The sequence below is a fragment of the Lissotriton vulgaris genome, unplaced genomic scaffold, assembly GCF_964263255.1.
Source record: "Lissotriton vulgaris unplaced genomic scaffold, aLisVul1.2 SCAFFOLD_1173, whole genome shotgun sequence".
Classification (NCBI taxonomy): domain Eukaryota; kingdom Metazoa; phylum Chordata; class Amphibia; order Caudata; family Salamandridae; genus Lissotriton; species Lissotriton vulgaris.
Genome location: NW_028247970.1, coordinates 197478 through 224787, shown reverse-complemented (window position 1 = coordinate 224787; position 27310 = coordinate 197478). Strand labels below are relative to the sequence as shown.

Below are 27310 nucleotides of genomic sequence, written 5' to 3'. Positions count from 1 at the left end.
TTGAACCTCTTGGATTGTTGCAAGTTTGGGTATTCTGTTGTTTCTTGGGAGCCCACTGGGCCTACTGTTGATTATAGGCCACATGCTTGTGGTTTTACCAGATCGATAGACATGACTCTGTTCTCCTTTTTACCAGCAAGGGGCGGTAGCACAACTGATCTTGTTCCGGTGACTGCTAAGACAGGTACTGCTTTTCTGTAAGAAGGCCCAAATTCCTTCTTAACCGCGATCTTTTCTCTGACTAGATCCCCAATCTTTGGAATCCAGACAGGCCTTGCTGGGGCTGTTGCGGGTGGTGCCTAGTCAGTGGTACTTGGCTGTTGCTTTAACTTTATGTTGCTTAATGATTTTCTTGTTTCATTCAGTTCCTGTAAGACAGCCAAACGATCCTTTACATCAAACTGCTTTGTTTCTTCTTGTACCACTGACATCTGACTATCGAGGTCCTGAACGCGCATTCTAATTCCGAACAATAGTTCGTATGGGCTGAAACCTTTTAGAGAATTTCTTGGCATGTTGTTAAGACTAGTCTGGACACTTATTAAATGTTTGACCCACCCAGCGCCTGAACCTAATACCTTCGCTGTTATAGATTGCTTTATGTCACGGTTTTTTCTTTCTACCACACTATTCCCTTCGGGATGCGACGGACAAGAATACCGCAACCCAATTCCCATGCTGGCCATGGCCTCCTTATAGGCTCGAGAGCTGAAAGCAGGACCCTGGTCAGAATGGAACGTGGTAATTGCGTATGTGCCGATAAAGACTCGCAAATCTTTTATAACAGTTCTAGGCGTCAGCCGAGTGCTGGAGGACTCATTTTTAAAGTGCTTTTCGTCTTAACTAATTAATAGGACGCAGGTTGGGGTGCAGGCAGCGTTACGCTCTTTCTGACTGGTAGCCGGTAGCAAGGTTCGCTACTGCGATCCCTATTGCAGTTTTCACAGTTGTTTGCATATATTTGGTGTTCTACACTCATTCCTGGCCACCAGTATACTGATTGCAATTCAGTCAGAGAAACCTTAATTGTTTGGTGTCTCAGACCCAAACCCATATGTGCATCTGCTATTAAAAATATTCTCCTGTTCGTGTTTGGAATTACTCTATCCCCCACTCCAGGGATTCGAGCAAAAGGAACGGAGTTTGCATCGATTATGTATGCATAATTGAGTGGATAGTTTACGGGTAGTGCTGCACAGTCGCCTTTTATGGTCGTTTTTACTGCCAGCATGGTTTCCCTGTCTATGTATTTATCTGTACGCTCTTTTGTGGCTACGGAAGCCGGTTTAGTTGCTTCCGCTTTGGCTGTATTAGCCAATGAATTCCCTGCAACGTGAACGCCATCACGTTGAAGACTCTGTGCGTGAACCACGTGAGTCTTTTGTAGTTCTTTACTTAAAAGAGCTACCTCGTTCCAGAGCTTTTTATGCTTTATTGTGGCACCTGTGTCATCTTTGTAATTGTTTTCGATCCAACTCTGCAGTTTATTGTTGTAAGAGTTGACGCAAAAATGAGAATCGCACACTATAAGTGTGGGGAATTCGCGTTCTGCATTTTCGAGCGCCATCTTTAAACATCTGATTTCAGTTCTTTGAGCCGAACAGTACTTTACTGATTCAGTTTTTGTTATTTTTGGTTTGATTTTACCGCACAGCCAACGACATTTAATGATCGCACATGCTGCATCGTAGGATTTTCTCTCTACGTTGAAATGCTGTACAGAGCTATCTGTATAGATTATACAGGCATATAATGGGAGAGGCCGAATTTCGATTGGCAGAGGATATTCTTCTTCATACTCTAAATCATTCAGTTCTTCGTATTGCGGGGCGAAATAGTATTTCACGTCTTCCGCTCCTAGAGAATCTATGTACTGTATCCATTTTGGATCCAGTGACACTGTAGGCAGGTTTACTGGGCTGAATAGCGCTTCGAAGGCGGATTCAGCTGTGAGGATGTTAATCCTTTTGCCGTGTGCTAGTTCTCGTTCATTTGCTAATGCGATTTGCACTGCGTTCACAGTTCTTTCTGTGTGACTGAATGTTTTTTCTGCTTGTGTGTACAAGTGAGATTTAATTGAAATTGGTACCTTTTCTCCCTCATTAGAGGTTAGGTATGTGAATCCGCATCTTCCTGGGATGACTCGGATTACAAGATCGATCGTGTTGTCACGTGTATCTAATTTTGTTTTTGCTAACATGTCTGTTCGCAGTGATCTCCAAATTTCTGTGTGTTTTTGAGTCCAAATGATTTGTTTAAAATCAGGTTTTATTAGTTCGTAGAGAGGTTTAACCCTCTCTGCGTAATTTAGGATGTAAGTTCTTCCGAAATTCAGAAAACCTAGAATGGATTGTAAATTCTTCAGCGTTTTTGGAGCTTGGAGTACAGCGCACTTCTCTAAGAAGTTGTCCGCTAGGCTTTTCCCTTCACTTGATAATTCGTACCCTAAAAATAGTACTGTCAGATGGGCAATTCGGGACTTTTTAAAGTTGAATTTGTAACCCTCTGCTGCGAACCCAAGTATAATGGTGTTCACTCTTTTCAAGTGAGTATCCAAGTCATCATCTGTGAGATAAATATCATCTACGTAAGATAATGCTTCATCATCATAGATTTGTAGTAACTCTGTTACCCTAGCTGAGAATAGTCCTGGGCTGTTCTTGAACCCCTGTGGGAGTCGACAGAATTTTTTCTGCGACCCAAATGCGGAGAAAGCGGTCAAATATCTGCTTTCTGGTGCAATGTTTTGACAAAAGAAACCGTTAGATATGTCTAATGTCGTTTTATATTTTTTCCTAACTATGTTATTCATTAGGGCTGCACTATGCGAGTTTTGTACTGCAAAGGTTTTGCAACATGTATTAAGATGTCTGTAGTCCAAAACTAGACAATATGAATTGTCTGGCTTGGAGACAGGAAACAAAGGATTGTTCATTTGAGAGGTGCATGTTTCAATCACCCCCTGGTATTCAAGTTGATCTAAGATCTCCCTGACCTGTTTTTTAGCTTCTTGTTTTATGGGATACTGCCGTTGGGCAGTTGGTTCACTTTTTTGTTGGATTTTGTGAGGAGGAGAGTCCTCATCCCATCCTACATGATTTTTATATAATGCAGGTGCCTGGGCTACTGCCCATTTCCGTGCATATGTATATTTTTTATGAATCGGTATGTGATTCGAGAAGGCAGGCATAATTACTTCTTCGCCACGAGGGCACTCCCTGACAAACTCCGGGGGCCAATCTTTTTCAGCTAACAGAATATCATAGCCTTTTGAGAGTTTATCCCAAAATAGACCCTTAATTTTCCTAGTCTTATCACCCTCTATACGCAATGTTATTTTGTATATTTTATGGGGCTCGCTAAGTCTTGCGTCGGCAGTTTCAACCTGAATGTATTCATTCGTGTCCACTGTCTCCAGATGACTCATCAAGATCTTGCGTGCTATACTGATTTCTGCTGCACTGTCCAACATTGTCAATGCCCACTCCCCGTTTTTCAACTGTGTCCTCAGTATTCTCGGCATGGTTGATTACTCTAATACTGGCTACCTTCTTTGTCTGAAATTGAGATTTCTTATTTTGAGCAGGTTCCTTGTCTTTGGACTTGGTGTGCTCTCCTGGGTCTGACCGTCCTCTTCTTTCCGAATTCTGTTGAAAAGATCGAGAGGGACGTGTATCAATACTTTGATATCTATCAGGTTTTTTTATATTATCCCTATTTCTAAGGTTATATCTTTTCTCAGAGGGCTCCCGTTGGGGAGACTGGCGTTCTCGAGTTGGAGTTCTTTCCCTCCGTCGAGGAGACCTTCCTCTGGTCTGGAAAACTTTTTCCTTGGGAGTGGATTGTTTATTTCCATCCCAGCTCTTTTTAGGAGTGTTTAAATTATTTTTAATAAATAATTTTTCAGGATTTTCGAGCAGTTGGGGCTTAACTGGTTTTCCACCCAAGCTGTCTCTACCTAATTCTTCATAGCATTTTTCTATGATTTTTGCAAGCTCAACAGGATCTTTTATATCTGTTTCCCTCAACTTCTGGCGAATCGCCACAGATGCTGCTTCTCCCTTTATGTTGGCTAATAATATAGCCGTGACCTGCTTGAAATCTTTCAGCAATTTCATACCCAGATTTAAAGCGGGCTCTGGACCGAATTCATTTTGAATCTGTTTTAGCACTTCTGGTATTACCGCCATAGACGGAACACCGTGTGTTTTTGTGTAAATGGAAGCAAAGACTGTACCCCAAGTGTCACAGTCCTCCACGTGTGGTGCGATTCCCATAGGAAGGCAGATGGTCAAGATTCTGTGTTTCTCAATAGGGGTAGTATCAGGAAATACTGCCTCTATTTGAGTGATTTTCTGTGCTAACCAGAAAGGAATTTGTTCCCGTTTTACGGGTGTTTTACCAAGACATGACTGTATGTTCTGTGGTGTAATTTTATTTGTGTTCCCCTGATGAGGGGTCAGCTGTGGTGTATTAACAGCTGGTTGGACTGTTGCAGTCCGCATTACATATTGGACTAATTGCCTATGTATTTTTATTAACGTGTTTAGCTGTACTAACAGCTCTTCTCTTGACATTCTTACAATGTCAGGATGTGGTGTGTAGCTGACTAGAACCGGCCACGTGGCTCCTGGTCTACCTAGTGGACCGAGCCTAGTTATGTGATCATTGTGTTTTAGGGCGCCATTAAACCAGAGCAGGTGCTCTTGAAATTTAAGTGGAATTTCAATCTCCTCGAAAGGAGCGTACTCTTCCGGAGGTTTCTCTATTTTGTAATAGTGAAACTCTTGTGTTCTAGCGTTTGCCGCTGGAAAGTTTATCCATGAATAGAATACCTCTGTCTGCCGATACTCGTGAGCCTCTATCACGAAAATTACTGTACCACCTTGAGGTGTCAGTCCGTTTTCTATAAGTTTTAAAGTTATAGATTTTCTTAACTGGACCGGGATGATAATAGCATCCGGGTCTGTGTATTCGGGACCTTGCTGAGTCGCATCTACTGCGGCCCCAGTGGTTCCGTTTTCTACTGACATTTTAAAAAATGCAGGTTTGCAGAGTAGGTCTCCAAGGAGACAAAGATTAGGTGCACAATATTTTGGAACACTGTATCCTTCAACGTTGAATAAACCAGAGCTTTACATAGGAATCTCTTCCTACTAAGGTCGGGCGGATTTTAACCTTTCACCCACTCCAGACGTCTATTGGAGTTTTTACGGGAGAAAGGGGTCTGTGAAATATGCACGACTGAGTTACTCTACAAGTCTTGCGTTAGTTTATCGCCTTACCAAACGTTGGGCGCCATGTAGTGTAGTTCCTAGTTTCCCACTAGGCCCTGCGCATTGGAATAACATAAACAGTAGTATCGACGTGGAACTGCTTATATTCCAGGCCTCCACTGACTATGCTAAACTTAATTGGGTTGTGTTACCAACTAGCTCAGAGGTCACTGGAAACTTTCTTCTCTGCATAGGAAGTGATCAGCTTCCCTGGCACAGACAAGAAGGGATTCAGTTTTCCAACAACCGTGCAACATGACAACTTTGCTCCTCAGATCAAGAGTCGATCTCTAAGGTCGTGTGAAACAATAGACATAGATTTCACTCAGTCAGTCTAGTGCAGTTTACTTTCACGAGATGTAGAGAATAGAGAGACGGGCGTGTATCAATAAAGGGTTAACATTTATTGAACAGTCTTTCTTCTCGTACAAGAGAAATGTATCGCCACAATTGCAATAACTGTTATTATAAAAAGTACGTACAGTAAGATAAGGATTGCGAAATAGAACTGTAAAAGCATTGATATGGTTTCTTAGCCATACAATGGTTAAAAGTAATAAAACATATATACAGTCATATATACATTAGGCTAACATACTCAACTGGTGCTTCTAACTAAGCCTACCCCAGTGTGCCTGACCTAAGCCTAACACTTGAAAAGGGGAGTAAGTAAGTAGCTTAAGTTAAGTTGGTTTTGCCAAGGTTTGTTTCAAGAATTCTCGTCTAAGGGTTTAGTCAACACCATACCTCTGAATAGAATGATGGAGGATTGGTATCTCCTTCAGGGGTCTCTCTCAATATCCCAGTCACCCGCGAGGGTAAACCGGAAGCGCCAGGACTGGATTTCTCTGCACGAGAAAGGCAGCGGCTTCTCTTCAGCGCGTCGAGGAAGGAGGCGGGGGACAGCGTCCGCGGGCAGCTGGAATCTGCTGGATGTCTTCGCAGAGGACGGCTGCTCGGCTCCTCAAGCGTACTGCACCATAGGTCGCGCTGTAGCGGCGATAATGGTAATCAGCAGCTTCACCACCACAGGATAGCAGGCTGCAGCGACAGAGTGCTAGTTTTTACCAACACAGGGTCATGCAGGCAGCCAGCATCAGCAACAGGCAACGAACTCACAGCTCGTATCTCTCTCATTGCTTAAGGCAACGTTGGTAATATTTATACCTGACAGGTGCCGGGTTTGACGCAAGTTTGCTGGACATAAGACGTCAATTAAAGATGTCACTAGGAAGTGACAGTTATCAGTTGCTCATTAGAGTTCCATTACTAATCAAAACATAGCAAGCGGGGATTTCCAGGTTTGCTAAGTTTTTATCTTGTTGAAGAACTCGGAGTGTTATCTAGGAATATCAGATAGTGACTGCTGCTCTGTCATTGCACTAATTGGTCGCAAAGGAAGTAGCAGAGAGTCATGCTGGAATGTGGCTCTGTTCGTGTGAGGCCAGAGATGACTTTTCAGAAAATCGCACTTGAACGGTTATGCCAATATAGGGAATAAATGGATTTATAGCCGAATAGGGGCATAAGGTCACAGTATCGATCAGGAACCTAGATAAGCACGCAACAATGGATGACTACTGTGCAGCCTATATTGATGATATTGCTGCCTTTAGCTCCACCTGGGAAGATCACCTGATCCACCTGAAAATGTTTTGGAGGCCCTACAAAAAGCAGGCCTAACTATCAAGGCTACTAAATGCCAGATAGGGCAAAGTCAGGTTGTGTACCTTGGCCACCTGGTAGGTGGAGGCCAGGTTCAACCATTGCAGAGCATAATCCAGACCATAATGGACTGGGTTGCTCCAACCAGCCAGACTCAGGTCAGAGATTTCTTGGTCCTGTTTGGGTACTATAGGAGATTTGTCAAGAGGTATGTTTCCATAGTGACGCCCCTGAATGACTTAACTTCTAAAAAAATGCCCAAGAAAGTTCAGTGGACAGTAAGCTGTCAAAAAGCATTTGATGACCTGAAGCAGGCCATGTGCACTGCACCAATTCTGCAAAGTCCTAACTAATCCAAATAATTAATTGTTCAAACAGATGCTTCTGAGGTGGGAGTAGGGGCTGTGCTACTATCACAATTGAATGAAGAAGGTCAGGACCAGCCAGTAGCTTTTATTAGCAGAAGGCTGACCCCTAGAGAGAAACGTTGGTCAGCTATTGAGAGGGAGGCCTTTGCTGTTGTTTGGGCCCTGAAGAAGCTGAGGCCATACTTGTTTGGTACTCACTTCACAGTTCAGACAGACCATAAGCCCCTCTTGTGGCTAAAACAGATGAAGGGTGAAAATCCCAAACTGCTCAGGTGGTCCATTTCCCTACAGGGGATGGACTTTACAGTGGAACATAGAACTGGGAGTAACCATGCCATTGTAGATGGACTCTCCAGATATTTCTACTTAGAACATGACGACTCAACTGGTCAAGGTTAGTTTAATGTCCCTGCGTTGAGGGGGGTGGGGTTGTGTAGGAGAGTAGGGTCTGCTTCCTATGGTTACCCCTCTTTTTGCTGTGTTTCACAGCTTTTTCAACTTTAGTATGGCTGTGGTCCTGCTAATCAGGCCCCCAGCCTAGCTATTCTCTCTATAAATTCATTCCATATACTTTAGGTACATACCAGATTGGGTACTGGGTCACCCTTGTGAATCAAATGTACCCACTTCCCAAAGTTTTCTGAAGTTGTGCATTTGGGTATTTGAAGCCCTTGCCCGAGCACCTTTTGCACCGAAGCTCAGAGGCCCACACTCCACGAGTGTCTCATGGGCCCACTTTGTGCATTTCAGCTTGACATGTCTTCGCAGTTCATAGACTGTTGGCTAGTGAGCCCCCAAGAAGACTAACTTTTAATTGACCTTGCTTTCTTGGTTGCTCCATGCTTGCTCCAACTTCTCCCTAAAAGAGAAGTTCCTCAGATCTTGTTGGCCTGCACCAAAGCCAATCTCAACATCTTGCAAGGATTACGTTTGCCAAGGCTTGTTGGGTCCAATCTGGATACCAACACCGCAGTCAACTAGATCCTTTGTGGCACAGCTCGAATCCATCTCCTGGTTATCGTCAAGGCCTCCGGGTTACCGTGGCTGAAGAGACAAATTTTACCTTTTTACCTGAAATCACCTGACATCTGGTGACATCTTTCTATTGCCGCCCTGGTCACTGGCTAGTGGCCCAGACTCCGTCTCCTATGCTTTCAGGTTCTTCAGATCTATGATCCACCCTTGGATCCACCTGGACACTTTTCCTCTGGTCGCCTGCAGCACTTCTTCGCAGCTCTCCATTGGAATCGACGACGAAACCCGACACCAAAAGACGCATATGCACCCGGCTTCCCTGGGTGAGGTAAACAAGTACTCTGGTAGTGCTGAGGGTATTGGCCCTCCAAGTTTCCTAGCTTAAAAGTATTTCATTGTAGTTAACCTAGAATTGTCCTTAATCTTTACAATTGTAACTTGTTTGTTTCCAATAGAAAGTCAATGGCATTCGTTACTGCACGCACCTCCCGTGGGACTCCTGCACCCTATCCTTTAGTGCTTCTAGACAGCCCCATCGATTCCACAGGCCCTAGGCCTGCTTTCTATTCCTCACGTGGTAGTTATACGACTATTTTAGTATGGTTTGTGAGGCCCCTTGGGCAAAACGTATACTGTACATGTAAATGTATGTGTCTTGTAAAGCGCACTGCTGCCCTGAGGCGTTGTGGTGCTGTAGACAGCTGGGGAACCCGTCTTGGCTCTCCCTGTGAGATGGTCCCTACTGGGTATCTCCAAGGTGAAACCAGGGATCCCCGGCGAATGTGGGGGGCCGTTGTAGAGATGAGGCAAACTAATGCCCAGAGTTGCCGAGTGTGATCCCTGATTAGAGTAGGCACCGAGGCGAGAATTATCGAGTCCGCTGATCCTGGTCCACGGCCCTGCCGAGTCAGGAATTGAACCCTGGTCCCGTGCCATTCTCTGCTTCCGGGTCTGCCGTCTCTAACCAGTGAGCCACACCACACCACACCAATGTGCAACTTATCGAATGCTAATTAAGTTCCTTGTATTGTACTTTTACCTCTGACCTTATAAAGAGTCCAGAGGGGTTGTGTTTGGAATAAATACATATATATTTGATATATACCTTGTGTGGTGTGCTTTTATTTGGTACTCAAGTGATGCTAAATGGTAAAACAACCTGCTTAACTAGCCTCTAAGTCTTAGCCTGAAGGCTGCTCTCCCCAGCTACCACTGGGATAGCTTTCTATATGGTTGGCTTTACAACCTACCATCAATAAGGGTTGTTTGGACTGGAGCAAGGCGCCCACTAGAATAGTGACCATTATATACCAGGCCACCTTCTCACAGCGGCATAAATAAATCTCTTAGAAATAGGACTTCTAGGCACTAAGATGAAATCAGCCAAGTTGATGTCATCCGACAAAAGTGTACGTTGTTTTTTCACAGATGCTTCCAACCATTGTTGGCATAATATACCCACCGAATATGTAGTGACCAAATGTGTCAGTGGATAAAGGGGATCCGGTCTAGTCTGTGTTAAACCATGTGTTACATAAATGCAATTGACATGCATTAGAATGTGTTTGCCACACCAACCACCCAGATGAATCAAGTTCAGAGACATTGAAAGTGTCATTTTGAAACAATGCCTGTAAAGCATCAATAGTATAATTTGTCTGAGCACTCCAATTGTCGTATTCCGCTAAAGACAGAAAGGATGGGTTATTTCAATTTTCAACAGTGGCCAAGCCAAAACAAGTGGTTTAGTACACTGTATCATTCAAAAATAAAATTTGCGGGGGAATGAGGCAGTCACGATGTTGTGCTTCAGTTCCCTGAACCTGACAATTTTTAGTGCCCCAAATGGACTTTAACTCGATGGTCTCTTTCCAATGATCATAACTCTGTGTGGACAATTTAGCCCTAAAACAGTTGGAGGTAATTAATTTAGTGTGGCTCATCATAAATTTAGATTGAGAAGAAAAGTGTAGTTTAAAAAAAATAGGATTCCAGATTTTACATGTCATAGTCGGTAAAATCTGTGAACTTATCTCTTAGAGTTTTAGAACTCCCTTGTACGGGAGTAGGACAATGTTCCCACTGAGTGTGATTGTAAACTGGTCTTAACGTGTTTTTATAATGCAAAAAATGATGCCTATAATGTTAATAACAAAAGAGATCAACACATTTGGCAGAATTTAAATACAATTCTTTAGCATCAAAAGCAGCATAATAATTTTAAATCAGAAAACAATGCATGTACTGTTTGCACATTCCAATCGCCGGAATGCATATCCCGTGTTACCACATCTCCTAAAGAGATGCGAAATACGTATGGTACCCTGTGCACCTCGGTTGGACCGTGGATTTCAAAAGCTACTTTGTTCCAAACATTGCCATCTGCAACCAGGAATGCTGAAATGTTTGCAAGTGTTTGATCACATTTCACAATATGGTACGATTTGTAAGCGACCAGAATTCCGTCGACCAAGTTCACAGAAGAGCATTCTGGCAAATACTGACAATTGATGAGTAAAAAGGACACTTCCACAAATCAATTTGACATGAAGAAGAAAATCATGATAAGTACGAACCAAATGTAGGTTTATGAGGGGACCAGGTAAGTGTTTTTGAACAAAGAAAAGAAAACACCTAATTTAGTCAGTGGAACTGCCAAACTAGACATCGAGGAGGCTGAGTCCGAAGAGAAGCTGGCATGATCTGAAAAGTAACAACTTGCAGTTCTATTAATCAGAGAGGGCAAAGCCAGGTCCACCTGATTATGTCGAGGACTGGTCGCCATCTCACTAATGGCACCATCAGTAGGATATGTATACATGACATCCGTATTGAAAGATAAAGGTCGGATGGGTGAGAGGTCAATTACAGTGTCTATTACTTCCTTAGACACTCGAGGAACAGTGAAAGATGATAACATCAGCGGATCTAATGAAATTACAATACGTGAAACAGCAGGCGTGACACTTTTCAGAATCTGCCACATATGTAAATTGACATTGTCCATTGAGATGTACCTGTTGTCTTTACAACCATGTAATGAAGTAAAATTACTGTATGAGTACCCTTCAGTCCAAGCACTGGAACCAGTGCACGATAAAAGGGACTAAGGGGTATATTATCAACGACTAGCAATATTTATCGGTAAATAAGCTTAGCAACATTTTTTTTATCACCCTGTATCGCCGGATTTTATCGCAGAGATTACGTGCTATTAGCAACGTATAACTCAAATGCGATAAAATATCCGGCGATAGCGGCTCAATGCGTGAATATCGCTGTAAATCGAGCGATTTTCGTTAATAGGGTCTTAACCTGAAATTCACCTCTCATTGGATATACAGAATAGGAACTGGTCAGAGCAGGAGTTAGGTTTTTGCGATATTCACCTGCGTTGATAATAGGCGATAGCGATGTTAGCGACTGCTTTCAGTCACTAACAGGTTGGGTACGCCCACTTTGCATGTCATTAGCGATAAATATCACTGACATGCAAAGCGGGCACCAAACCGCTCTCTATCGTCTAAAATCTGTCGCTAACTGCTGTTAGCGACAGCTTGCTAATAGGGCGATAAAACTATCGCAACTTTAGCGGGAAAAAGTCCAGTTAAAGCAGTGATGAGGCCCGTGATAATATGCCCCTAAATTCTTTCTTGATCTCAACTGTAATCAGCAGTGCTACATCAGTGTAAGAGGGTAAATGTTCAGATGCATAACTGTCCCAGGTTGTTTGTAAATCCCGTAACACAGTAGAATAATTATCTACATCAAAGGTGCGGCAGCCGCCACACCGTCTAGACCATCAAGGTCTGACTGGCACAAACAGTTTAATGCAAAAGAGCATCTTGTATGGGGTCGCCCACCCAGAGATCTTCTAGGGAGTACATGCTGAACACCATACAAATGGGCAAGCCAGTTCCTGCCAGTACTTAAGACTCTAGCTGTCAAGTATTGCTTTAAGTCATGGTTCATTCATTCCACAATTGAATTGCCCTCAGGCCTGTATGGAGACAAAAACTGCACCAGCGCCCCCATTTACTTAATCACGTCCTTGTATGCCTTAGAGGCATCTGCTGAACCTTGGTCAGAATGGAAGGTGCCACAGGCAAACATCCTGAAAAAGACACGCAAATCCCTGATGACATTTTGAGTGTCAGCACTGTTTTGTGGCCAAACCCAAAGGAATCTAGTGCATGAATAAACTTCAACAAATATATATTAATACGCAGTATCAGAAGAAAATGAACCGCAGTGATCAAGATATACACAGCGAAATGGTTGATTAGAAACACATTGCCTTTTTTTGTGGATGACGTGGGAACGGAGACGGATTAATTTGTTGACACATGTCACAAGAAAGTACATAATTGTAGGTCTGTTTATATAAACCATGCCACCAGTACCGTTGCTGTAAAATAGAGACAGTTGACGACACCCTGGCATGTGCAGAAGCCAATGCTTATAAGTGGATTTGATCAAGACAGGTCTGCGGTCCGAGTTGGGAATCAGCCGATCCCCAACCAAAGGAATCTTAGCATAAGGAACCTCTTCGGGAGTTATATAATAAGAGTATTTAGAAGTGAAACCCCAAAGATGAACAGTTCGCTCCCTCATTGCAGCTACTGCTGCCAAAATATCATTATCTATTTTTGTCATGGACCTTGTAATTGCTGCTACGGAACACGTAACTACTGCAGATTTGGCCGCTTCATCAGCCAAAGAATTACCAAGAGCATGTGCTCCCATGCGCTGATGGCCTAGAGTATGGATAACCTGTGTGAGACGTTATTTAAGGTCTGACACTCAAACCCAAGGGGCCCGATTCACAGAACTAACTTAAGACAAAATCCTAAACGTACTACTTTTGGTATTCACAGAAGGCATTTAGTAGTAGTAAAGTTAGGATTTTGTCTTAAGTTTGACTGAAGACAAACTTAAGACAAATTTAAGAAGGACTTAAGACAGACTTAAGACAAACTTAAGACAGACGTAAGTTAGGATTTTGTCTTAAGTTTGTCTTAAGTCTGTCGTAAGTTTGTCTTAAGTCAAACTTAAGACAAAATCCTAACTTTACTACTACTAAATGCCTTCTGTGAATACAGACTTAGGACAGACTTAAGACAGACTTAGGACAGACTTAAGACAGACTTAAGACAGACTTAAGACAACAGACTTAAGACAGTCTTAAGACAGTCTTAAGGCAGACTTAAGGCAGACTTAAGACAAACTTAAGACAGACTTAAGACAGACTTAAGACAAACTTAAGACAAACTTAGGACAGACTTAAGACAGACTTAGGACAAAATCCTAACTAGACTGAGGACAAACTTAGGACAGCCTTGGGGAAAACTTAAGACAGACTTAAGACAAAATCCTAACTTTACTACTACTAAATGCCTTCTGTGAATACCAAAAGTAGTAAGTTTAGGATTTTGTCTTAAGTTAGTTCTGTGAATCGGGCCCCAAGTGCCTCAGTATGCACTTATGGAAGACTTAAACTCCCCATTCACAATTGAGCCAGCAAGAATTGTGCAAGCTGCCGAATAAGCATGTTTAGAACCGACGGCCGGTTGAGCCTATCCATCGGTATAGATGATACATTTGAATTCATCCAAAGGAAGCAAGGACAGAGGAGGAGGAAGAACATGTTCATACTGTAAGAATTCCTGTGTCTGGAGAGAAGGATCAAAGATAAATGTGGGATCAGTCAATGCCAATGATGCAGCTCATTGTATCCAACGCGGATGTAAAGTCGTAGAGTTTGATACACTCGCCTTAGTCACTGCTTCTAAAGCAGGGAGAAGGGTGACCATAAGAATGCGTTTATCTTGCGCCAGAGAGCATTCTTTCAAAGCCACAATCTGCACCGCTGGGAAAACTTTTTCAGTATTGGAAAATCGCATTTGAGCCGACGTGTACAAATATGGTTTGTATGCAATAGGTACTGTGTTTCCCTCATTTAACATCAAATAAGTGAAACCCACCACCCCTCGAACTATACCTATTACCAGGTATGTGGTATTCTCAAGTGTCAACAAGTAGTTAGTCGCAAGCAAGTCAGATTGCAAGTGCAACAAATGTAGGATAGAGGTATGTTCTGGAAGCCAGCTGACAGAAGGAAATGTAGGTTGTATCAACGCATAAAGTGGTTTGATATGCTGGGCATAATCAGGAATGTAAATCTTCTCAAGATTCAAAAATCCCAGACAAGGACTGAAGTTTCTTCAGTGTAGAAGGGGGATGCAATTGTGCACATTTCTCCAAGAAGTGGGGGGCTAGCCCCTTTTATTCATTATTGAGCTCGTAGCCCTAAAAAGAGCACCACCAAATGGGCAATGGGCGATTTTGCTAATTTAAACTTGTATCCATAGTTGGAAAAGGATAAAATGATATTGTTGACTCGGACTAGATGCGGCATAAGTTCATTGTCCATTAGATAAATATCATCAACATCTACTTGCTTGCTGCCGCGGGGTCCGTTCTGTTTGGGCTAATTCAAATTGGGAATTAAAACTGTGTCAGGAATATTGTGGGAATCTGTTAAATTGTGATATACTGTGTTTTTCAAAATGTAATTATCGAATCGCGTGGGGCACTAAAACCGATCGCCTACACTGCCTGACACCCTCCTAGCGGCCTTAGCCAATCAGCTAGAGCGGAGCGGAGCTCAGAGGCGGGGTCAGATCTCAAAAGGAGGAAGTACGCGAGGGGCCAACTACTACTTGCTTGCTGCCGTGCGGTCCGTTCTGTTTGGGCTAATTCAAATTGGGAATTAAAACTGTGTCAGGAATATTGTGGGAATCTTTTAAATTGTGATATACTGTGTTTTTAAAAATGTAATTATCGAATCGCGTGGGGCACTAAAACCGATCGCCTACACTGCCTGACACCCTTCTAGCGGCCATTAGCCACTCAGCTAGAGCGGGGCGGAGCTCAGAGGCGGGGTCATACCTCAAAAGGAGGAAGTTCGCGAGGGGCCAGCTACTACTTGCTTGCTGCCGCGCGGTCCGTTCTGTTTGGGCTAATTCAAATTGGGAATTAAAACTGTGTCAGGAATATTGTGGGAATCTTTTAAATTGTGATATACTGTGTTTTTTAAAATTTAATTATCGAATCGCGTGGGGCACTAAAACCGATCGCCTACACTGCCTGACACCCTCCTAGCGGCCTGAGCAAATCAGCTAGAGTGGGGCGGAGCTCAGAGGCGGGTTCAGTGCACGTATATTATGTGCATAGGCACGCGGGAGCGGGGACACCAGCGGCGCGCCAAAGGCAAGCCCGTCTGCGCCCGCCCGGGCCCAGGGGCCACAAACCCTGGTCAAACTACAGCTTATTGCTCAGAGGAGCTTAGATCCCTTGAGCAATATGAATCAGGGCCTCCTTCAGACATCTTGGACCGAATTAGGTTGCACGGTATCTCGTACAATAAGGCAGATCACTCTACTCCTTCCCCGCAAACTGCGGAGTCACTTTTAAAATCTAAGTCGACTTCCCTGCAGGTTATGTATCTTAATACCCGCTCGATGGTGAGGCATCAACTAGACATCTTTTTATTGTTGACGTCAGCGAAACCAGACATTTTGCTGCTCTCCGAGACGTGGCTCACTCCTGACTCTACCCCAGACATTGTAGCTGCTCTTCCTGCGGACTATTACATTCTCTCAGTTAATAGACCGGCAGGGAGGGCGGGAGGGGGAGTTGCTGCCATTATAAATAAACGCGATAAGTTCAACAAATTTAACTCCCTGATCCTTCCCGAGGTTGAGAATATGGTTATCAACTTCGAAACAAACTCAGGGTCGCTGGTGCTGGTACTCATGTATCGCCCTCCCCAGCCAATGCCCTCTTCTTCCCTCTCTCTCAGCGAACAGATAGCTGACCTTACAATGAACCATGCTAGAGTCATGCTCATTGGGGACCTGAATTACTGGTTTAACGACGTAGGTGGAGGGACCCAGTCGGCAGAACTGACTGAAACGCTTTCTAATTTAAACTTGGTCCAACATATCTTGGCCCCCACGCACATAACAGGCCATATTTTGGATCAAATATGGTGGTATAATGTTGAACTGTCATCTCCGCTCTTCTCTCCGTGTATTTGGTCGGATCATCATTTAATTGATTTCACAGTCACTTTTAATGGTAGGGTCAAGCCATCGAAGGTCGTAGGAGGCATGACCAGAAAATGGAAATCGCTCGCCACCCAGGATTTTATGGCTACTTTAGCCAGCTCCCTTCCCTCTGCTGACATTAATATTAATGTCGACTCTATGGAAAAGGTCATCTCTAACTGGCTATTAGCTGCTAGTGACATTCATGACCCTCTTATTAACTTTCCCCAGGCGAGACAGGCTGAAGCCCACAAATGGTTCACTGCGGGCCTGAAGTCACAAAAACTACTCCTACGCCAGTCAGAAAGGAAGTGGAGGCGCAGGTATGCCAGTGATGAAAGATTACTTTATCTCACTGCTCACAGGCACTACAAGAAGGCCTTATTGGCTGCAAAGACCTCTTACTTCTCCACAAAGGTACTCGCTGCTCCAAACAAATCCAAAGAAATCTTTAGGATTGTTAATGCCCTCAGTAGCGAAGAGAGAATCACTCCCTGTTTGGTCCCTACTCAAGAGCAGGGGCTAACCCCGATAACCCATATATTTTAGATCAACTCCCGGAAATTGGCCCTGATACCCTACCTGAACTTATGTCTCGAGTCAAGTCGGGCTCTCCCAATGACTGCTGTCCCCCCGCTATTTTGAGGAAAGTCTTCTCGGCCTTACCGCACAGTCTCCTACCCCATCTCAATGAATCTCTGAGCAAAGGGGAAGTGCCTATTGCTTTTAAAAAGGCCATGTTAGTCCCCCTGCTCAAGAACCCAGGAGCAGATCCTTCCGTCGCTGCAAACTATCCCCTGACCTCGCTCCTCCCCTATCTTTCAAAGATATTGGAGGCCCATGTGGCCAGATGCTTGTCTAAGTTCATTGAAAATTCCAACTACCTTGAACCAAACCAAGCCAGCTTCCGGCACGCCCATTCTACAGAATCTGTAATTCTGGCGGTGATGGACACACTAAGGGCTAACGCTGACAATGGTATCCCGCAGGCACTGGTACTGTTAGATCGGTCGGCAGCGTAGGCCCCCCTCCCGTTCCGTTCCCTTCAGCGAAAAGTTTGAGAGTAACCATAGACTCAGATCTCTCCTTGAGGGGTCATGTGGGTACGGTCATTTCTTCCTCGCTGTTTCAACTACGAAAAATAAGAAAGATCGCATATCTGTTATCTCATCAAGCTTTAATCCAGGCGGTGATAGCACTGGTACTTTCCCGTCTTGACTTTCCCAATTCTCTGTATACCGGCATTCCTCTTGGTCTGATAAAACGCCTACAAATAATTCAGAATCAGGCGGCAAGATTGATCTTTAGGCAGCCAAGATGGCAACCTGCCAGGATGTTATTGCGCACTTTACATTGGCTACCTATGGCGCAACGCTCCGCATTCAAACCGGGCTGTATAATCTTTAAGGTTTTGCATTGCACCAGTCCTAGATTTCTCAACAGCTTAGACATGTCCCTACTCACAATCTTCGTTCCTCCCATCTTCATCTTTTGTCTATTCCATCTATCAAATTAAAACGACTAGGCGGGCGTAGGTTTGCCTATTTGGCCCCAGGCTCAGGAACTCATTCCCTCTATCAGTCAGGAACTGTGATAGCCTTTTGGGATTCAGAAAAGCCTTAAAAACCTGGCTCTTCCGACAAACTGTTTAAACTGGACCCCGCAGCAGCTTATGTAGGAACAGCGCCAAGAGACCTATGGTGTAGGTGCGCTTTACAAATTTATCCTAACATAACATAACATAACATAACAACGCATCTGTGTCTATGTCGTGTAACAGAGACACACCACGTGCCGCAGATGCCCCGGGGCTATACCTATACGCCATGGGCAAACACATAAATTGTTTCTGAAGCCCGACGTCGGTAAATGCTGTCAAGTCACGACTCTCAGGTGCGAGATTATGACTGCAGAAACCATTGGGAATGTCCAGTGTAGTTTTGTGCTTTTTATGGACAAGACTGTTCACCAGCGGAGAGCTGTGGGTATTCTGCACTGCAAAGGAGCAGCAATGATTTCGGTAATCAATACAATCCGATATGAATCATCAGGTTTTGATACCATTAAGAAAGGATAATGCATCAGTGAAGAACATGGTTCAATCACTCCTTGATACTCTAACTGTGTTAGAATTTTGAAAACGTAAGCCTTAGCCACAGGCTTGATTGGGTATTGCAGTTGCGTCTGCTGCACAGATCGTAAAAGTATCTTGTGAGCCGGTCAATCGATATCCCACCCCAATTGTTTAAAATACACCGCCAGGGCAAGGGCTGCAGCCAACCCTGCTGCGAAAGCCTTGGCATGCTCTTCAGGGATGTAATGCAAAAAATTCAGAAGTATCACGTCTTCCCCTAGAAGCAGCTAACACAAAGGGTGAAGGCCAGTCTGCCGCCGCCAACAAAATGTCATAGGAGAAGGTTAAATTTTCCCAGAAAAGTGCCTTGATCAGAAGCGGTAAATCACCTTAAATTTGGAAAATAATGTCCTAAAGTCTATCCGGGGGGGGGGCAACCCGGGTATCAGCTGTTTCCACTTTAATGAATGTATCATTTGCTGTCACCTCCAGACAGGGACACAGTGCCTCCTGCACTATGGTAACCTCAACTGTGCTGTCCAGCAGAGTCACGGCCCATGTCCAGTCCAGGAGTCTCGTTCTCACCTTCTAAGGCATATCGCTCTGTTAAAGAAGCAACTTTCTTCTTTTGATATAGCTTTCGAAAACGAGGCAGATCCTCTTGTTTTCCTTTACCTTCAAACTGTTGAGGCTGATCTCATCCCTGTGGTGCAGGTTGCCCTTTGCCACGATCATGGTGGTCCCCTCCACCAACTTGAGATACTGATGTGTCCTGTACAGAATGAGGTGAGCACTGATCAGAGACTTGAAATCTATCATGAGACCTAATTTTTGCGTGATCGCACAAGTTATAATTACGCTCAGAAGACTCAGGTGTTGGTGAACCTGCACGCGAATCTTGCTTTTGCTGTTGTTGCCCATGTTTTTTATTTTTCCAGTTCTTTTTGGGAAATAACGGGCGCCCATCTTTATCTGTCCGGGCTTTTTGTTGTGTTTGAGATTGAATTTGCGTTTGAGTAGAAATCTTAACTCCCAGACTATTGCGGCCAATGGGTTTATAAGCTGTTGCAATAATCGTTGGTTATTTGCATGGCTTGTCTGCATCTGGTACAAGACTCCAAGCGGTGTGCCACCTGAAAACTCACAGCATCATCCTTGAAATTGGCAAGGATCATATATTAGCAACCACGTTGAACACCCCCACCAATCTCATTCCCAACTCTACAGCCGCTTCAGCTCCGTGTTCACCTTGAACGCGTTTTATCACAGAAGGGAGTATTGTCATGGAGGGAGTGCCAAAACATTTAGAATACCCAGGTGTTACAATCAGTTAATTCAGGAATTAAATATTTAGGCAAACTTATAGTAAATATCCTTTGTTTCTCCACAGGAGTAATGTTTGGAAAAACAGCTTCTAGTTGTTCAAATTTCTCAGCAAGCCAATAAGGTAACTCATCCTTATTCTGTGGATGCTTGCCTATCACTGAATTAAACATAAGCCGGCTGATGGTCACAGCACTAGGACCCACAGGTTGCGCTGCAACGCCAGGTGGTCCCACCTGGAAGTTGCGCGCCATGAACAGTATAACAGCTCTATGGACGCGTATCAAAGAAGTATTATCAAAGAAGTGTGTAACTCGTGGACTTCTGAAAGCATTGCAGTTGTCAGATAATGTGGGTGTGGGGTATAGCCAGCAAAAACGGGCCATGTGGCCCCATTTATTGGCCTAAATAGACCGGCGTTAATGGGTGAGGAAGGGCACCATTAAACCATATTTGGTGTTGCCAAGCTGTTAACGGAACTTCGAGAGCCCTAAAAGGCTGATAAACTAGAGGAAGGGGAGTGGCAGTAAATTTGTGAAATAAATTATCTGTTCCATCTACCCCCGGAAAGGTGACCGAAGAATAAAATACTTTGAAGCGGTGAGCTGCATCTGCTTCTAATACAAAAATGAGCACAGCACCAGTATGAGGGACTCCGCACTGAGTCAAATAAGCCGTGACTGCTGCTCCAGTAGGCTGGGTGATATCAACCGCCATAACAAAGAACAAAGAACAACAACCTAAAGGGCAGCAGCGCAATATTGGGTTAAGAACAAAGAGAAGAAACCTTTTATAACTTCAAGCTTGAGAGAACCTATAAAACATCAATATAGGAGGTTACACCGTCATAGCTGTCTCCGGAAACAGAAGTGTGGGGATTGTGGACAAGCACAAGCACTACTCAAGAGTCTCACAGATAAGAACCAGACCAAACTATTTATTTATTTATGCATTTTTATAATGTGCGGACTTTACCCGAAGATGTCAGAGCGCTGTACAATAGAACCAGTTACGTTACATGAGAGAAATATTACAACATAGAATGTACAAATATGGCAGGACACAGAATCAAACACAGCAAGCAAGAGGAGATAGGGAAAAACATAGCAGGACCTTGGTGTATAGGGGTGTACCAACCTATCACCTTAGTACCGAAAATCCCCAAACCGACTAGCTATAGTGTCTCATTCATTCTCCTCCAAAAATCACAAAGCTACAAATGATTAGACAACCCAGAACACAACACTCCTGACTCTCTCAGGAATCGCAGTAGCAAGACATACTCTTTCGCTCACTCACTTGTATTTGTCCACAATGAGAATAGGCAGAGTCACTGTAATAGTTCAAAATGTTTATTTTAACTATTGTGCTCTACAATACAGTATACAAGCCACTACCAGCAGCAAATTGCATAAACTAAGAATGGTTAGCATTGTTACAATTCCATTGAATACAAAGGGGGAAGTCATTTTATAAAGACATTGGAAAAACGACTATAAGGCCTAGCCACCCTCCCCTTGGCTAGAAGACGTTTATTTATATAAAAGAAGATCTCTGGGCTTTGACAGCAAACCCCGTACCTTAAAGCCTAGATGGAAGGTTTACATCATAGGAACAGCAGAGGTCTTCCTCATGGAAAGTATCTCTCCGAGTGTGTGTTAAAACAACATGCATCCCCTTAATATCAAAGCACGAGTCTCTAGCATTGCAGCTGTGCTTAGCATGTTATGTCTAGGTGCTAGAGAATGACCAGAACAGAATAACAAGGGGCATTGTTTATCGACCTTGTACAACATGTTCAGACTGAGCTCCTGGAGCGCACCTGAGAACGTGAAAGCAGATGGTTCTCATGTGAAAGGCATGAACAGAGTCATGTAGTAACGTGTGCAAACGCAGCATCATGGTAGCGAAGCTCATGCGAACTTAGTAAAGTAGACAATGTCCCCAAGGGCCATGTAGCAAGACTCATTTAATACAACATTTTTGTGGAACACAAATATTGATCACAATGCTTCTGTAGTTTTATGTTTTTTTAACTACCCCTTGGTCCTTCGGCTTAATCCCAGTTTAAACAATATGAGATGGCTCCACCCCTTCCCTCTGCAAGATGCCAGCAATCTCTACACTTCTCTGAGTATTTCTTTTCTTTTAACAGAAATACTCCCCCTCTTCACTATATCCTCCCTCTTCCCTCTATCGGCACCCTGCAAGGGCCAAGCTTATAGAGATGCCAAAGAAAAAGTAGGCCAGATGGAGGGAGGGAAGGAAGAAGGGATGGAGGGTGGGAATGAGGGAAGTACAAAGGGAGGGGAGTGCAGAGGGAAGGTGGGATGGAGGGAGGGAAGTGAAAAGGGAAGGATAGAGGGGTGGAGGGAGGGAGGATTGAGGGAAGGGCAGAGGGAAGGATGGGGGTGGGAGGGAGGGAAGGATGGAGAGTGGGAAGGAGGGAGGGAAGGATGGAGGGAAGGAGGAAGGGAATGAGTGAGCACAGGAGGGATGGAGGTAGTGAGGGTGGAGGGAAGGACAGAGGGAAGGATAGAGGGAAGAAAATAGGGAAGGGGACTGTGATGGGGGAGACTAGAGCGCAGGGTAGTTGACATTGTCGCTAAGTCTTAGGATCATTGCTAAGTGCCTAAAATTTAAAAAAAAATGCCCCAGTGGATGGTGCAAACTATATTCAGGCAAGAAAAACCATAATGTCTGCTTCTAGGTGGCTCAACAGAGGGCAGGGATTGACTTGTGAAACCCTCCTTCTCCCGAAGGAGTCACAACCGTTGTGGAGATACAGAGAGCAGGAGCAAGCAGCAAGCACACAGGCAGGAAGGACGTTTGCAAGTTCTCCCTTGGCTCCAGAGTAAATAATTATCTGATTGAAAATATTTCATCAAGGGTCTTTAGGGTTCATCCAGCCCCACCTGATGAAGTGCTTGCCACAAAAGGTCACTTTTGTATTTTGACAGAAGTGAATAATGTCTTCATTTTGCAATGAAACTTGTTTTTACACTCAGCTTACACTTCTTACCTGTACAGGTCACTCCAGCATTCCTCCCCGTTGGACAGGTATTAACATTCCAACCTCGCTGTACACATTTCCACAGGGCAGACTCATCTTCTTGGCATTGGACATTACTCATCAGAACTGGTAAAGGGCTGATCCCAAATGATGAATTATACTGATAGCTTTCTACAGTTCCACATCTGAGCTGTCTGCAGACCACCGACGCGTCCTTCTGATCCCATGCGTCATCACAGACTTTACCCCACACTCCATTGTGCCTGACCTCCACTCTTCCAGCACAGAGAGAGGGGCTGGTCACCAACCGGACCTGATCAGGACCTGGAAGAGATTAAAAAGGCAATGGAAAGGAATGCAAACAAAAAAGAACTAAGAAAATATAACGTCTTCTTGATCAATAATAAGGTAATATTCAGTGACAAATGAGATGCTGTGGGAATACATCCGTCAAACATGTGAACGCTCTTTTTCCAGTCTCTCAGCAGATGTGTTGACAGCATCTCCTACTACTCCTTCCCCACATGAATGTAATAGGCCAATGGGATCCAAGGCCTGGGAGTAGAGTCCATGATCGATACATTGGACGCCTCTTTGGACACAGCTCCACTCATCAGTTTTTTACCACGGTGGCCACAGTAATACAACTCTTCTGGCAAGTACATTGGTAGTTGGACAGCGATTATTCCCTTTACACCCTCACACTTCGAAGGCATCTCAACCGTGAGGTTCTAAAATATGTCCATATGGCCATGAGAATAAACCTTTCTGAGGGACTTTGGATGTGGGGTCAAGTTGGCTTTACCCGAGTGTCCATGTTTGCTGTCCTGCCACAGATGATACTTATCATCAACAGAACACTCTCACTGTGATGATTCACCCTCAATCAGCAATAAAATACACGAGACACACAACTCAGCTTTAACTCCTGTCTCAGGGCTATTGCTGTATGGATGCAACACAATTCTATAAGACAAGATTAAGATTTATTTATTTATAAGTTCTAAAGCATACATATCTGTGGGGGCTTTTTATCACTAGGAGTACTGTAGGTGCACGGGAAGGTAAAGTAAAAATAAAGGTATATTTTTAATTCTAATGCTATTCAGGAGTCTTGGGGGAGGTGATGGTGGCTAGCCTCGGAGGAGCCCAGAATCCTTTAGGTATGATCTGGGGAATTTTGTGATGTGAAAATTTCAAGTAATACTTAAGAATATGCCATTATACTGCCTCATGTAAACGAGATGTCAATTTAGGTAAAAATACTCTGCTGCAAGCATGGAAACAATGGCCCTTATTTATGAAGCCTTGCGTCAGTTTTGCGCCGCCGGTGCGTCACTTTTTGTGACGCACCAGCGGCGGAAAAAATGCGCCTTGTTGCGCCATATTTAAAAAGTGACGCATCTAGGTAGATGCGTCACTTTTTAAACCCCTGCGCCACATTATACCTGCGTCAGGTATAATGTATGCAGAGGGGGCGTTTCCCCGCAAAAAGCCTCGTAATAGTGACTCAGTGAAATCTATGAGATTTCACTGCGTCACTTTTAGGATGCTGTTGCGTCAAAATCTTGCGCCTGCCTCACAGCAGGCGTAAGACTGACGCAAGCCCTTTCACATGGGGCTTTCCCCATGTGAAAGGACGCATTGCTGGAGTTGCGTCACTTTTGTGACACACTCCAGCAATGCGTCACTTTTGCGCTTACAGATACGTGAGAAATACTGACGTATCTGTAAGTCCTTGCGACATGATGCGTCATACATTAAATATGACGCATCATTGGTGTCGCAAGGAGTGCGCAGTGAAAAGTGACGCATCGCTGTTTTCATGCAGCGATGCGTCACTTTTCATAAATGAGGCCCCATATGTTTAATGTGTGGTAACATTGTAAGTGTTCCTAAATGCAAGTAACATTTTTTAAATGTGGTCACCAATAAAATTACATATATTAATTATAAATATTAGCTAGGAAACAGATTTAAAAAAACACATAACATCTCTGATTACATCTCAAAAGACATCACTGATGACATCACTGATAAAATCATTGATTGTAAATTTTTTAAGAGATTATGAGTGTTAAACACATATACTAACTATTACAAAAGTTAGATTAATATACCAGCTATACTACTAATGAGTGATACTATATATAAGATATGTGATATCAGTGCCTGCATGACTGCCTGTTTCAGCGTGTGAGTGGGTGTCCGAGTGGCTGAGTGGGTGTGTGAGTGGGTTCATGAGTGGCTCTATGGGTGAGTAAGTAGGTTTATGACTAGCTCTGTGGGTGCATGAGTGTTTGTTTGAGCGGTTGTATGGGTGTGTGAGTGGGCATCTGTGTGGTTGTATGGGTGTGTGAATGGTTTTGGGGGTGTGAGTAGCTCTATGGATGTGTAAGTAGGTATGTGTGGCTGTATAGGTGTGTATGTGTATGTTTGAGTGGCTAAATTGGTGTATGAGTGGGTGTATTGGTGTGTGAGTAAGGGTGTCAGTGACTCTATGGGTGTGTGATTGTCTGGGTGAGTGGCTGTATGGAGGAATTAGTGGTTGTGTAAGAACGTGTTTGTCTGACTGGTTTTCTGGATGTTTTAGTGGGTATGTGAGATGTTATATAAGGGTATGAGTGGGTGTTTGAGTGGTTCTGTGGATGATATTTTCTGTGATGTGATCAGTGAAGTTAATTTGGAAACCATCAGTGATGTCACTGACAATGTTATGAGTGATTTAATATGTGATGACATAAGCAGTGCACTGCGGGGGCATAAGTTATAGTTTGCTCAGTTAACTATAACTGCTGAATTGAAATGGTTTTGTACAAGTGATGTCTGAGCCTAACTTTAATGTCCCAGTGATCTTTGCTTTTTTTAGTGAATATCTATTTTTTAATGTGATTTGCTAACTATAATGTCCTGTAACCTTTGGTTGTGTAAGTGAATTTCTAAGGTTTTAAAAAAAAGAAATCCTAGCTGTAAGTTGTTACCTTTGAGAGGGAATATGTGAGTGAGTGCATGACTGTCTCAAAGGGTGTGTTGTTGGGGGTGAGATTGTCTGAGTTGGTCTGTTAGTGGGTGTGTGAATATCAATCGATTGGGAGGTTTGAAGTGCACTACTCGACCAGGAGGGTCTCAAGGCACTGGAGGTGCAGCTCCGGATCGGCTGAAGATCCAGGTCTTGAGGCTCTTTATGAAGGTGTACAGAGTAGGGGAGCGTCTGATGCCGTCTGGAAGCTCGTTCCAGGCTTTGGCTTTGATGTAGAAAAAGGCTCTTCCACCTGCTTTGATTCTGCGAATGAGGTGAGTTACTGCCAGGGCGAAGTCGGTGGAGCAGAGGTTCCTTGTGGGTGTTTAGAAGGAGACACTTAGGTCTGTTGTTGTGGAGGGATTTGTAGGTATGGGTGAGCAGCTTGAAGGTTACTCTCTTCTTGACGGAGAGCCAGTGGATGTCTTATAGGTGTTTAGTGATGTGCTCATGTCATAGGATTCTGAGGTCGAGTCTGGCTATGGTGTTCTTGGTGCTCTGAAGTTTGCGTAGCAGGGATTTGTTGATTCCAGCTTAGAGGGCATTTCTGTAGTCAAATCTACTAGTTATGAGGGTGTGGGTACCAGTCTTTCTGGCATCAATGGGGATCCACTTAAAAGTATTGCAGAGGATGCAGAGAGTGTTAAGGCAGGTGGAGGAGATGGTATTGACCTGCCAGGTCATGTGGAGGGAGAAGTGTAGTATGATGCAGATGCTTCGAGTGTGGTCAGTGGGTGTAGGGGATGCCTAGTGCAGAGGGACACCAGGAGTTGCCTATGCAGCGGGGTGGGGTCTGAGTACTAGGACTTCAGTCTTCTCACAGTTGAGTTTCGGACAGCTGCTGCCCATCCAAGTACCAATGTCCTTCATTCCTTCTTGGAAGCTGAAACTGGTGGTTTTGGGGTCCTTCATGAGGGAGAGGATGAGTTAAGTGTCTTCGGCGAAGGATACAATGCTGAGTCCATGCTCTCTGATGATGGTGGTGAGAGGGGCCCTGTAGATGTTGAAGAACGTGGGACTGAGCGATGATCCTTGTGGTACTCCGCAGTTGATCTTAGTGGGTTCAGAGAGGAAAGGCAAGAGTCTGATCCTTTGGGTTCTGTCTGCGAAGAAGGAGAGGAGCCAGTCAAGGGTGGTTCTCTGTAACCAGATGTTGTGGAGTCTGACTGCAAGAATGCGGTGGGAGATGGTGTTGAAAGCTGCGGAGAGGTCAAGTAGGGTGAGGGCCACGGTTTGGCCTTGGCAGAGGAGCGTACAGATGTTGTCAGTGGTGGTGAGAAGGGCAGTATTGATGCCGTGGTTGATGCGGAATATGGATTGGGAGGGGTTAAGGATGAAGCTCTCTTTAATGAAGTTGACGATTTTCTCAGTGACTGTAGCCGCGGAGAGAAGGAGAGAGATGGATTGTTAGTTCTCGAGGTCCATCGGGTTTTCCAAGAGTTTCTTGAGGAGGGGCTTGACTTCTACATGTTTCCAGTCACCTGAA

General features: G+C 44.1%; 1 protein-coding gene across 1 annotated transcript in view; it reads right to left on the bottom strand.

The window, feature by feature from the left end:
* Positions 1-27310, bottom strand: part of LOC147664961 (CD5 antigen-like) — a gene marked incomplete at its 5' end in the record, with an annotated part of 443582 nt that overhangs the window by 316699 nt on the left and 99573 nt on the right. Inside the window, one exon of the mRNA XM_086949857.1 lies at positions 22815-23129. Within this exon, the coding sequence (XP_086805983.1) occupies positions 22815-23129 (315 nt within the window). The remainder of the gene's footprint in view (positions 1-22814; positions 23130-27310) is intronic.